Genomic DNA, 13,168 nt, shown 5'->3' with positions numbered 1-13,168 from the left:
GGGGAGTGAACCCAGGTCTTAAGAGACTGACACATGGGCAGGGTAATGTCTGCCATGTGGGCAGGAATCAAAGAATGAAGAAGAGAGAGGTACTTGGAGGAGCCATGGAAGGGCTGCAACAAATGGAGCTCATGGACGGAAAGTCGGCTATGGCTGCTCAGCTTGGATCAGGCCTGGCAGATGCATATTTGGAGCAGCACCAGATGGCAGGGCATTCCCAAGAGATAGGCGCCTGTGTGGCAAGCCAGGTGGTGGGGTTCGTGGGCAGGAAAGCGACCTGCAGCAGGCCCTGGATATGGCGCAGCATGGCGGGCCGGAGAGAGCCTGCAGAGGGCTGCAAAAGGCAGGGGCAGAGGGCAGGCAAAAAGGCCCGCAAGAGGCTCCTACAATGGCAGAAGCAAAAGCCCAAAAAGGGCTTGGCAAAAGCCCTTTTATAGGGCTGGTTGGACCAGCCAACCGAGGCAGTTTTACAGACCAGTCTGGTCAGCCAGACTGGTCGGTTCTAGTCAGCAGCCCTTGGGGGCCATAAAAGGAGGGCCTCCCGCCCGCATTCATCATCCAACAGTTCAGCAGAAAAGGCAGCAGACAGGAGCAGCCAGAAGACATTTCCTTGGGCCTCATCTTGGAGGTGAAGGAGAGTAGAAAGTGTGCTGCAGACTGAGCTCTCAAGGGCGGAACCTTGGCTGTCTCTCAGGGCAGAAAGGTGTTGTGATCTGGACGGAAAGTCAACAAGAGCTCGGGGTGGAGCACGCAGGCTCGAGTCTAAAGATAGTGGGCAGATAGGACAAGGACCTTGTGGTAAGATCAGAGGGCCACACCATCAGTGGGACTCTGGACCTCTCTCTTTTGTATTGCATCCATAGCTTTGGACAGAAATATATTATTTTGGTGTCTTCTATATCTGGCTGGCTCATTGTCTATTGATGAGTCTGCACACCTATGCTATGCACATAAGTTTGAAGAGTTTGTGATACCACACCCCACACCACACTGTGTGAGCTCCTGGGCTATTCTATCAGTCTTCCACTGTGTGTACCCTCTGTTGGTCGATTTCTAACAAGGATAGGGTTAGTGGGCTCCTTTTTAACACGATTCTCCCAAAATCCTGACAGTCATAACAGGTGGTAAATATTCTGGTATATCTTTATGTACTTTAGGCCAAGGCCCAAAAGAATCCTACTGCCAAAACCTTTCCAGCTATACTTTCATGTGCAAAATGGTCTCCACAGATATATTCATAACAGGCCTCCATCACTCTCTGTGCTTCTGCTTTTCCAATCACTCTTTGCAACATTAAATCTTTCCCCATACTATATGATGTATCACCCAACAGTCTATAACGTATCCCCCATTTTGTATAACGTGTCCCCAAACAGTCTATAAGGTCGTGCTTTACAAGTAATTTTTTTATGTTCATGCTTAGTCATCTTCTCAAAGGTTTCCACTTCTAAGTGATTGTCTCTGTCTTGCAAATCTTTCGACCCTGATTCTAAAGCAATCACATCAATGGTTTCTCTGAGGGTTTCTTGAGCTAATGCATCAGCCCAAGGGTTTTGTTTCTCCAGTAACGTGCAGATATGAGCTTACTTCCAACTGTTAGCATAATTGTTTCGCCTTCTGCAAGGGCTTAAGTGTTTTGTCGTGCAATTAACAAATTTCTTGCTTATGGCATGGTACCAGCAGACAACCCCACAGATACAAGGCTTCCAAGCCCGATGCGTTGCAAGCCATGTATCAAAGCCCAATACTGAGATTCATTATGTGAGGTTACTGAGTTATTTCTTTCCCCTCTCAGCCGCAGTTTCTCATCCGTCGGGACTGCATAAAGACATTCCTATGCTTCTCCTTCCTGTGTTCCTTTGAAATGCTCCATCAAAGTATAACTTGCTCTCTCTCTTTTTGGTCTTGATGTGTGAACTGCTTTGCAGCCTGGTACTCTTCTTCTCTTCAACTTCATTTTCCACATCCTCTACTATGTCCTTCCCTATGAGCATATCTACCAAGACAGCACGTGTACAGTTCTCAGTGACAAAAGAGAGCAAATTACTATTATCTTAGCAAATCTCCGCCCAAGGCTAGGTTTCTTTTAAGAGATTGTATAATCACCGAACTTGCCTAAAAGAGAAAGGGATAAGGCATAAAGTATGACATGAACTTGTGTAAAGCAAATCAAGGACAGCCCATCAAATCATGCAGGTCATGGGACAATTCTGACCAAAAAATAGACTTTCTATTGACGTGGGGAAAACAAAGGAAATGGTTGTCAAACAATATAGCCGAGAACCTACCACAAGTCATATATCTTGGTCAGGACATTGAGGCAATTAAGCAATTCAAATATTTGAAAAGGTTCTCCTATCTGCCGGCTATCTCTAGACTCGAGCCCACGTGCTCCACCTCGAGCGTCTGTACACTTTCCGTCCAAAATGGTTCTCTCTACCTTACTGCTTGTAGATCAGCCTGGGTAGGCAGCACCTTGAGCTAGGTCTGCAGCTTCCTCAGCATTCTTGGTCCTCCAGGATAGGCTCCAGGTGCTGTTCCTTTGCTGTTTCTCCTTGCTGCTCCAGAGAATGAGTGATGAGGGCCTGGAGGCCCTCCTTTTATAGCCCCCAAGGGCTGCTGACCAGAACCGACCAGTTTGGCCAACCAGACTGGTCTGTAAAAACCGACTGGGTTGGCTGGTCCAACCAGCCCTATAAAAGGCCATTGGCAGGCCCTTTTGGGCTGCTGCCTTTGCCCCTTTCTGCGCTTCTTGCAGGCGCATGTGCTGCTGCTCCAGGTCCCCAATGCAGGCACCAATTGGCCCTGCTCATACTGCTACCTGTGTTCCTTTGCCAGCCCCATGTGCTGCTCTCTGAAAGCGCCTTTTCCAACCCGTACATGCCTGCCTTGCTGCACCTCTGCCAGGCTGTTGTGCTGCCCACATGGTAGCCCATGTGCTGCCTATGTGGCAGCCCTTTTAGCCCTCTTTTCTTGGCTGTGAGGTGCTGCCCATGTGGCAGCCCCCTCTCCAGGATTTTCCCTCTGGGCACATGCCCTAGGGTCTCCCTCCCACATGCTCTCCTCATATGGGGGCTCACAGATGGGGAGGTGACCTTTCCAACTGAGCAACATGAAAAAAAACTAGTGCTTATTGGTTTGAGGTTGGTCAACAAATTGCTTCATCAACTTGACCTCAGTACTTCAGCCAACATGACCCTAGACAAGCTCACATTTTGGGAAACTCTTCCCTGTGCAATAAAACAAAGAACATATACCTAGATGAAACCAAGAATATTCCCAAACTCATCCTCTAAAAACACAACATCGTGCAATTTCAATCTCACGATAGTCATAAGATTGAAAACCATAAACTCCATCACGCATAGCAGGGACTAGCGACTATGACATCCCCACTGACATCATCAACGCCCAACAGTGGGTGTAGACCATAGTATAAAAGTATGCTCTCACACATACAAATCCACACACCCACACATACTTGAGCATCCATTTATACAAAGTCTTCGTACTGAGTTTCTGTCATCACTCCGGAGGTGAAGGGCAAACTCATCCATGATGAAGGCTAGCACTACAAGTAAGTGTGTGAGTGTGTATATACCTAGATGAATCCAAGAACATTCCCAAACTCATCCTCTAAAAACACAACATAGTGCAGTTTCAATCTCACGATAGTCACTCATAAGATTGAAAACCATAAACTCCATCACGCATAGCAGCGACTAGCTACTATGACATCCCCACTGACGTCATCAACGCCCAACAGTGGGTGTAGACCATAGTATAAAAGTATGCTCCCACACATACAAATCCACACACCCACACATACTTGAGCATCCATTTATACAAAGTCTTTGTATTGAGTTTCTGTCGGCACTCCAGAGGTGAAGGGCAAACTCAGTCATGATGAAGGCTAGCACTAAAGGAGAAGGCTAATCAAAAGGTAGTCCAAATCTCTTCATTCAAGCTACAACTGCTTGTGAAGTCTAAACGATTTCATTTTAGTCTCTCCCAAACGAGCATCTAAATCTAAATCTAGCTGATAGGGCAACACACCATTTAAGATAGAAAGAATTATCGCAATACCAGCAGGCTGCAACTTGGATGAAAACTTCACAACGTGAAATTTGCATGTCCGCTAATACGGCTATATAAGGCTTGTACTTCACTTGTCTTGTCATACTTAGTGATGATGAATGAATGAAAGCCTTCATGGATTCTACATTTGTCTACCATTTTTTCACTTCCTAGCTCTTTCTCTCTCTCACACACACCATTTTTCTAACACCTATGCTAGCTATTGTAGATCCAATAAACCATTTGTGATTCAAACATATGCTAGTGACTTTGCAACAGATGCTGCTCTGATGGGAAGCCCGTCACTTTTGAAATTAGAAAGTTAAATGATGCTCAACTAAAGTATTATACACAAGAAATTATATATGTGGCAAAATTATTTATATTTCTCGACTTTGACATTTTAGGTGATCATGAACCTCTTAATTACTTGTGTAATTAGTTTAACTTGAGAGGAAGAAAGGCAAGATAGGCAGAGCTGATGCATGAATTTGATTTTCAGATTAGATATCATAAAGATAGCCAAAATCAAGTAGCAAATGCCTTGAGAAGGATTGCTGAAGTTATTATGCTAAGTTCTATTCGAATAGAAACAGATCTCTATCATTTTCTAAAAGGTCAATGCAAGATTGATAGGATGCGACAAGAAGTCCAAGATATAGCTCTAGAGCGGATAAGGATTGATCTAAATATCTCACGTTCCACAAACTTTGGACTAGGAATGTGCCTGAGAAAAGAAAACATCTTGCCTTACTTGGCTTATTCTTCACAAAGCAGTGTAGTCTAATTCTAAACGACTCAGAATTGATAAGGGAGATAGCAAATGTATGAGATGCCTAGACTCTGTGGAGGATGTTTTTCACTTATTTTTTGCTTGCCCTCATGCCAGAAGAGTATGGAAGTTTATTTAGATTGAGTGTGGAGAACGTGTGAATTGGAAAGCTATCTTACTAGGTGATGCATGCACAGGAAAAGCTCAATGCTGATCATGTGCAAATTTGTCAGACTCATGTCTGTCATCTTGACTAGGAATACCAAAAACTGCAAGACCGGACAACTCCTTTTCGAATGCAATTCTCTTCCTGCACTCAGTGATGTCATGCCCAGGTTTCTTGCAATAGTTACATCTCTTTTCTTTTTCTTCTCCCAAGAAGTAGATGCATCAGAGGAATGACCAGCATGTGTATGAGGGAGCTTACCAGCTGAAACTTTCCCTTTGCCCTTGTTTTTATGTTGTGCAGCAAAGGCTTGATCACTAGCCATAAAAGCATTTCTTTTAACACGGCTTTGTGCCTCTAGTAATAAAAGGGCAACCAGCTGGTCAAAGGAGTAATGGTTGGCATTGCCCATGGCAACCAACCGCAAAGTAGTGGCAAAGCCTTGGTAGGAATCAGGTAATCAAGTGTCATGGATACGAGCTGAGAATCGGGGACTACCTCATCAATATTTGCCAACTGCTCTTTCAAATCCTTAACACTGGTAAGATAGGCATCCATATTACCACCCTCTTCAAGCTTTAAATCCTTCAGCTACTTGCGGAGATAGGCCACTCTAGCCTCATTCCGTACCTGATATAAGGAGGCAAGCTGATCCCATGCATGTTTAGCTGCCTTGCATGAACAAATATGAGGGATAACAACCCTTTTAATGAGGACAATCAATGCATGTGCTTTGGCATCACGTCCATCCCACTGAATCTGATCCTCAATAGGAGGCAAAGTACATGTAGTGGAAGGGGCAGCTGCACCAAAAGTAGCATTAGACCCATCACCAGATGAGCCAGAGGCAGTACCAAGCAGTGGGTCTAACCTCAGTGCCTAAAACAATATTCCAAAGATTCTTGGCAACCAAGACATGCCCCATCATATAAGTCCACATGGGGTAATTTGTGCCATCAAGTTTGACCTCAGACCCAAGGATCCCAAACAAATTATCCTTATTGCCTACCATAGTAGGCAAAGGCACCAACTGACAATGCAAATGAGAGGAGTGCAATCTCCCAAATCCAAAAGGCAATTTTCTGCACAAGCTTCAAAGCCTTTTCACTGCAAATGTGTGACTGTCACAAGGTGTACCTGCTGCAAAAAGACTCCCAAAAGGCAATGTGAGGCCTTCCAAGGCAACACCGAGCCTTTCCACAATTCCAAGGAACCAAAGAAATGACTATTTTGCTGGAAATTAGAGGAGTCAATGCAGTAGGAGCTTACCAAGTGATGTAGACCAAAATTACAGTAAGAAAAAGGTTCCAAACTTGGGCACAGGTAGTCACCCTAGTAGGAGAGGTGAAATGAACAGCAAATGGCAATTGGGGATGCCAAAAGAAGCTGGAAAATGAAATTACAGCAAGAATATATGCTCCATAACAACCTGAGGTGGCAAGCTTTCAGCCCAAGGTGAAGAACCAGCAAATGAGAGGAAGGAGGCTGCAATAGAGGGCTCCAAAATGCAGCAGCAAGCTCCAATTGAGAAAGTCAGCTGGTATAGGGCTTCAAAAACACACACGTGTGAGAATTGGCTGGTGCAGATACTCCTGTAGGCGATGCAGCAGCAGGTCGGTGTCTTCAGGAGGACCAAAATGCATAAAACAGGTCACAAAACAGGTCCGTACAGCTGTAGAAGCCCACACATGTGAAGGGCATCTATGAAAACAGCTCAGCTAAGGCCCTAATGCTCAGAAATGTGCAAGCTGGCTGCCTTAAATACTCCGTACAACTGTAGCGGTCCACACGTGTGAGGCGGCTGTCATAAATGGTCCGTACTGCAGCAACAGGTCTTTAAATGCTCCGAAATGCTGAACAAGGCCTCAATGGATCACTAGAAGCAGTCAGCTATGCAGCAGTAGCACTGAAATGAGGTTTTCCCGAGATAGAAATGCTTGGAGAATCCTTAAATGCCCACACGTGTCGAAAACGCCTTGGGATTTGTGCCAACTAGCAGGTGAATGAGCCGTACAGGCTGCCAAACAGCTCCAAATGCGAATACTAGAGCTTGGGGAGGCTGCCAATGGCTGAGGGGAAGATCCATAACCTGCTCTGATACCACTGCAGACTAGGGCAAGCAATGGAAGCACAAGGGATGGAAGCAATGGAGGCAAAATGTGCTGCTGTAATGAATTGTTGCAATGACTGAACAAGTACAAAGTACACCTACTAATATGACAAAACCCTTAGATAGGGTGTCATAGTAGTACTAACTGTACTAGCTCGTACATGTGCTAACTATACCAAGTGTCCTAACTGCCCCTAATTAGGCCTACAAGGCACATACCAAGGAATGAGTGGCACCTATGGATAGCCCACAGAATGGCCTACAAAACATAGACCTTATTTGTGTGTCTCACAAGATCAATTTTCTTCTTCGAACGCATAGGGTTCCAATTGTCTTTCTTTCAAAGCCGTTCATCACTTTCCAAGAAAGCTCTCAAAAGCTATGGCTTTCCTTTCCTTCTAGAATTGTATCTTCCTCCCTCTACAAGGTCCTCCCATTCTACCTAGAGAATAACTCAAAAGAAGATACCAGTTAACAAGACGAAAAGCTCTCAAAGCAAAAAAGACCAAGAAGAAACAACCACCATTGAGTGCACTATCTATAACTCGCAAACCAACCATACAGTCTATCAGCTTATGTAGAGTCCCCTCTCAGATCTAACCCTAAACACAATCCAAACAGTAACTAGCAAAACAAAAAGATAATCAGCAAGCGATCACCTCTCAGCCACCCCCAAGCATCTGGGCTAGAGATCAGACTCCCACAAGCCAGTGTCTATTACTCTAGTGTCCCATACCACCGAAACCTGTTCCCAAGGAAACTTTAACACAACATCTCGTGATCCGCCATGTATAAAGCAAGAGTCTAGGCTCAAAATCTAGTCCAGACCATCTAGGTGTGTGCACACTAAATGAATTCAAAATAGCCTTGGCAACTTATATATAAGAGCATCCTGTTTTATGAAAAGCATCCTAGCTAACATTAGCCAGCTGTCCATTTTGCAAGTGTTCTAAGTCCTCTTCCCCCACATTAGCATGCTTCCCTTAATCCCAAGGCCCACTAACCCTGCTAGATTAAGTCCACTAATATGAGGATAGGCATCTAGGTATATATGTTCTTCCCTGCTTTAAGCATTTACTCTTAAACGAAATTGGGAGAGATTTTCTGCAAACTAGCAATTGACTCCCAAGTCAAGTCTTCTTCAGGCCTATATAACTTATCCCTCGGTTTCCTTTCCCTGAACTTTCATGTTCATGTGGAACATAGGTCAAATGCTCAACTTCCACAAGTTCTTGAGGAGAAACGAGACCATCTCCACCCCTCTTTCAATCTATTGACATGAGAACAGGTGAACTAGTTTATATGCAACTTCAATAATATTTTTCAAGATTAAGAATATGAGGGGGGTAATTTTTCTACCAAACCAGTCAGTAACGTCTTTGAATCCTTTGGTGTTCGCAAATATACATGTATTTTCTCATACAACTCTCTAGGCGAACACCGTCTAGCAGCCAAGATCATGCTCTATCATGAGCGTTTCTGATAGATTTTGGTGTAATGATGTAATCACTAACATCTCTTGCATATCTAGCAAGAAATCCTTAGCCACATCCTATTGAATACCCCTTAGTCCAACCATCACTAGTAGTAGGTTGATATCCGTACATAAGCATGAACGGATTGTAGCGAGTAGCCATATGTTGAGCACTATGGTAGTGCAAATTCATCATTGGGATATACTTTTCCCAATTAAATGACCTCTTGGAGATGGATGCCCGATGCATATCTTCCAAGACCTAAATCACCCTTTCTGTTTGGAACTTGTACTCAAGTGATTCTTAAACACTCTCTCCCAAAAGTGCCCAAAGAACTTTGAATCTCTGTCACTATGTCACAAGGCAACCCATATAACCTAAACAACTACTCAACAAACGAATGATCTAGTTCGGTAACCTTCATGGTTCCAGACCACACCATCCAATGGTGTGTGCACACTGAACGAGTTCACAATAAACTTGGCCACTCTTAAAAACTAGAGCATCATGTTTTATGGAAAGAGTCCTAGCTAAAATTAGCCAATTGGCCCTTTGTTAGTGTTTTGAGTTCTGCAACGCCACACTAGCCTACTTCGCTTAATACCAAGGTCCCCTAGCCTTGCCTGATTGAGTCCACTAGTATGAGGATTAGCATCTAGGTACATAACAGCTCACTTAGGAAAGATGCACGACCTGACTCTAGGTCAATAGACCCCCCCTCACCCCCAAATACCACGAAAGTCCCATCTACGGATGCATCAACCTAGCTTGCAAGAACTATCATGCTTCTAGCAAGCTCTACTATCCAAGCGCTGATCACTCTATCCCAACACTGCAGGGGCTAACAATGCCATGTAGAGGACCATGACAGCACGCACACTTGCACATTGATTGCTACAATGCTATTTAAACTGACCCCCTCTTGTAAGAAGTATTTGGACCCTCTTTCTATAAAGGATTTTCAATCGCCTCCACTTATGTCCAAGAGTTGTCAAGATACCCCTCCTTGTGAGCTGCATCTGTCTGCTAATGGCAACAGTCTGGAGGTTAAGTGCTTGAGTGTTTGCTGCAAATAAAGGCAAATCAACCCATAAAGATGAGGAGATTTGGCCTGTTTTCCAAATAACTAGAGAGTTTAGATACCTCGACAAAGTGCAATGTGTATGTTACTTCATTGTCTTGATAAGAGACCACTCCTTCACAACGCATGATTAATTAAAATGCTTAACATTTAACTCATAGATCAATTAGAATACATTTCTACGACGTTTTTGTAAGAGGTGAAAGTTCAACAAAGCGCATGAAGAAAGTCGGCTCTGCATAATTCTCTTGTTTTTCCCAAAATCCAAAGTAGTTTTTGAGGCAATATAAGGCATTTTTTTATGGGTTACTTGATTAAAAAAGACTAGGGAGACTACCTTTTTTCGCAGGCCTGAAGTTCCAGGCTTTTGGCCTTCATAAGGAGCAGTCTCCCGCTTTGCAACCTTGAAGATTACCATGGCAACTGAAAGCGAGCGGAACACACTATGTCAAAACAATCTGGGTTGGCGAATATAGAAATCAGGCGGTCACAACCAAACCATGTGGTTTGCAACGCGAATTTGGATAAACAATCCTCCTTCAGTATCCACATTTTGAGCAAATAAAAGTTCCAATTACCTTGAAGAGAGCTAGTCTTTCATTACTGAATTCATTCAAAATACAAGAAGAACAAGGATAACAAAAGGTGATATATTCAAGCTAGAATCATAGAAGCAAGCCTTCTTGCCACTTAGTTAATCCCTTGGTAAAAACAGATCGAAGCTCTACCCTTGGGACTATAGAAACGCCCGGGTGAGAAGATAGATCCCTGCTCCCGTCTTTGGTTGGGCGGAACAATTTCACCCAATACTCGTCCAACTTCAAAAAGACGCCACCGGTGCTGAAAGGGTCTTCTAATGAGATGAAACCTCTAGCAGAATAAACCGAGATTAATCGGGACCTGATAAAAATATATCATCATGCAATCGATCCGCAACAGCTTCCAAGCTGAGACATGGAGCAGAAACATGATTGAATTTCGAGGTAAGCCAAACGGGTAACAACTTGAGTTTTCATTCCACACAAATGCAATCCTATAACAATTGAACAGCAACGGTTGAAGGCAAACTAGAAAAGTCGAGCTCGATGCAGCGGTCAATAATCGAACACTCTACAGAGGTTAGCACCTACTTCAAGTGTTGACAACATGAGGGGCTTGGCACTTGAGATCTATACGAAACTGGACAATGGTAACGAATCACGCCGTTTCAAATGCAACTCGAATGATTGAAGAACAAATCGGATGAAACAAGATAAGCAGACAATGTCCTTGAAGGATTCACAAGAGGATGGAAGTTTGCAGGAACACAGATACAACCAAGGAATTGGGAGCCGAAAAAAAGGTGAAGCCCGTACCGCCCAAGAAAATGCGCAATGACAAGTACAAAGAAAGGCTTGAAGCAAGCGAGGTAACGCGAATGCGAAGGTGGGAAGTGCAGAGAGAGAGAGATGCAAATAACCAAAAGATGATCTTTTGATGGAGCTATGGCGATGAAGATGACGATGGAGCAGGAAAGGTGGGAAAAAGGCCTTGCAATTGAGAAAGAACGAAGACACACGTCCCAATTATAGACGCTCGGAATCTTGGAATATTCCCACCCTCTTTTCTTTAACCACATCATGGATCGGAGGGCGTCGTGTAGTTGTAGTTCATGGCATGCATGCTCGCTCATCCCACAAAAAAAAAAAAAAAAAAAAAAAAAAGATTCGAAGCTCATTGCGGTGACGCCACACCTCCACCAATTGGCCGCCTCGGCACCTATCGGAGCTGCCTGCCCCTCGTTCATAATCTTTCTCTCTCACAACATATGCCCCTCGTTCATAATCTTGCTCTCTTGCAACATATGCCCGTGCACAAACGTGCCCCTTGTAGTGGGCCATGGGCCGGTGAGTGCCAGGAAAAAAAACGAGTAGTGGAAGAGTGCATGAGTGGCGATAGTGCTCAATGCTAGCTTTGGCTCCTATAAGCATCTGTAGCCTTCCTAGAAAGCAAGTACTCCAACGAGGCTAGACATGGACAGCCACACCATGTGTAGATCCTAGGAGTACCAATTGTGGATTATCTAGCCTTTCCTTTGCATTTTCTCGTTTAAATAGACCTTTTTCGTCGAAATATAAACTCTACGCAATAGGGGCTCAAAGCTAGTTCCTAGGTCAAGATTCCCAATGTGTTTGTCCATGTAACATGGGACATAAAAATGACCATGTTATTTCCCTTAGTCACACTGTTTCTAGTTGCCCACAATATAGTGTTTTCAAATATCTAATTTGTGAATAATTTGAAACAAAGGGCTCATCCCTTGGGGAGAAAAGCAGCAAAAGGAGAGGGGGAAGCCAATGATTAACATGGGAGGAGGAAGGGGAGGATAGAGATGGGGGGAAAACATCAATGTTGGTGGAAACTTGCCTAAGCATTTGCATGGTGGAGTCTTAAGAGGAGGGCTCCTCTATAAGGTTATATATCACCTACAACTCTAAAAGACGCAAGTGGCATTCCAAGCGAGACATATGTTTTTTGCTCTATTATGACAAATAGCCTCCTCAGCAGCATTACAAAATGATTTCCCTAAGACAAATGAATTGGGATCCTTTTCATAGTTCATGCATCTTTCCACTTTCCCTAGATGGCCATATACTAATTTCTCCTTGTTGCATTTACGAACAATTATACAATTTTACCTCATGTTGCAATTTAAATATAGATCCTCTAGATCTCCCCTCCATCCTCTGTATGAACTCCCCTGCGCCAAACAACTACCTCCTCTCCACCTGCAAACCCTTTGTTTCAACCTTGCCACACAATTTTACCTTTCATGGTAAGTCCATTAACATCATATATGCCACCATCACAAGTTATTCTTCACTTTAATGGGACTTTGCACCTTTCCTATCCTCATCTCTAGGCATCCCTTATCCTCATACCAAGAAAGCCACACTAACCCAAATACTATCCTTGTCGCACAACCCCACGAATACTCTCCTTGTATTAAGAGATTCGCACAACCCTAGGAATACTCTTGTGTCTCTAGTACCCTCACTTTCTCACACTCTTCTTCCGTGAAGTTCTTCCTCACCTTTTGTGGTAGCTACAAATTCTTGAATGATTTAATAATCCAAAGAAATATCCTACAATTTGAAGTTTTAAAATAGAAACACTACTTCTATGCCCTTCAGCATGAACAAGTGTGGACCCGTGTGGACGTCACAGATATAAGAAATTCATTTCAAAGATCAAGAAAATGATCTTGTCATAACATTTTCATGTCCCATTAAGTTATGATACTAGAACCACACCATGTTGGGATGAAAACTTAGCCAAAACTAGATTTTCCTCACAATGTGTTTTGTGTTGCACTGTGTGATGTGGTCCGGCTATGTGTTGGTAGTCCTAGCACTATACAATGTTGTGTTTGTGTCTCTAAGTTGCTACTTGCATGTGTTATGGGCTTTGTGTTGTGGGTTACAATGTGTCGTGTGTGTGTGTGCGC

At 43.7% G+C, this 13,168-nt stretch overlaps 1 protein-coding gene across 5 annotated transcripts in view; it reads right to left on the bottom strand.

The window, feature by feature from the left end:
- The window catches only part of LOC147902729 (phosphoglucomutase, cytoplasmic 2-like), a 44,936-nt gene extending 33,716 nt beyond the window's left edge, over nt 1-11,220 (bottom strand). For 2 of the 5 annotated variants that reach the window (XR_015540896.1, XM_087373743.1), the window contains exons 1-3: nt 11,037-11,220; nt 10,410-10,628; nt 10,019-10,104 (exon numbers count right to left, since the gene is read on the bottom strand). Coding sequence is in view for 4 of the 5 variants with exons in the window: in XM_087373743.1 (XP_087229869.1) it covers nt 10,019-10,099 (81 nt within the window). In the remaining variant the exon portion in view is untranslated. The remainder of the gene's footprint in view (nt 1-10,018; nt 10,105-10,409; nt 10,629-11,036) is intronic. The other 3 variants (XM_087373744.1, XM_087373746.1, XM_087373747.1) reach the window with 3 other exon arrangements.
- Nucleotides 11,221-13,168: the final 1,948 nt, after the last annotated feature.

Source organism: Dipteris shenzhenensis, chromosome 4, assembly GCF_047967505.1.
Source record: "Dipteris shenzhenensis isolate YYH24624 ecotype China chromosome 4, Dip_SZ_1.0, whole genome shotgun sequence".
NCBI classification, from domain to species: Eukaryota; Viridiplantae; Streptophyta; class Polypodiopsida; order Gleicheniales; family Dipteridaceae; genus Dipteris; species Dipteris shenzhenensis.
Note: the sequence above shows the minus strand (reverse complement) of the source record. Positions and strands in the feature narration are given on the sequence as shown.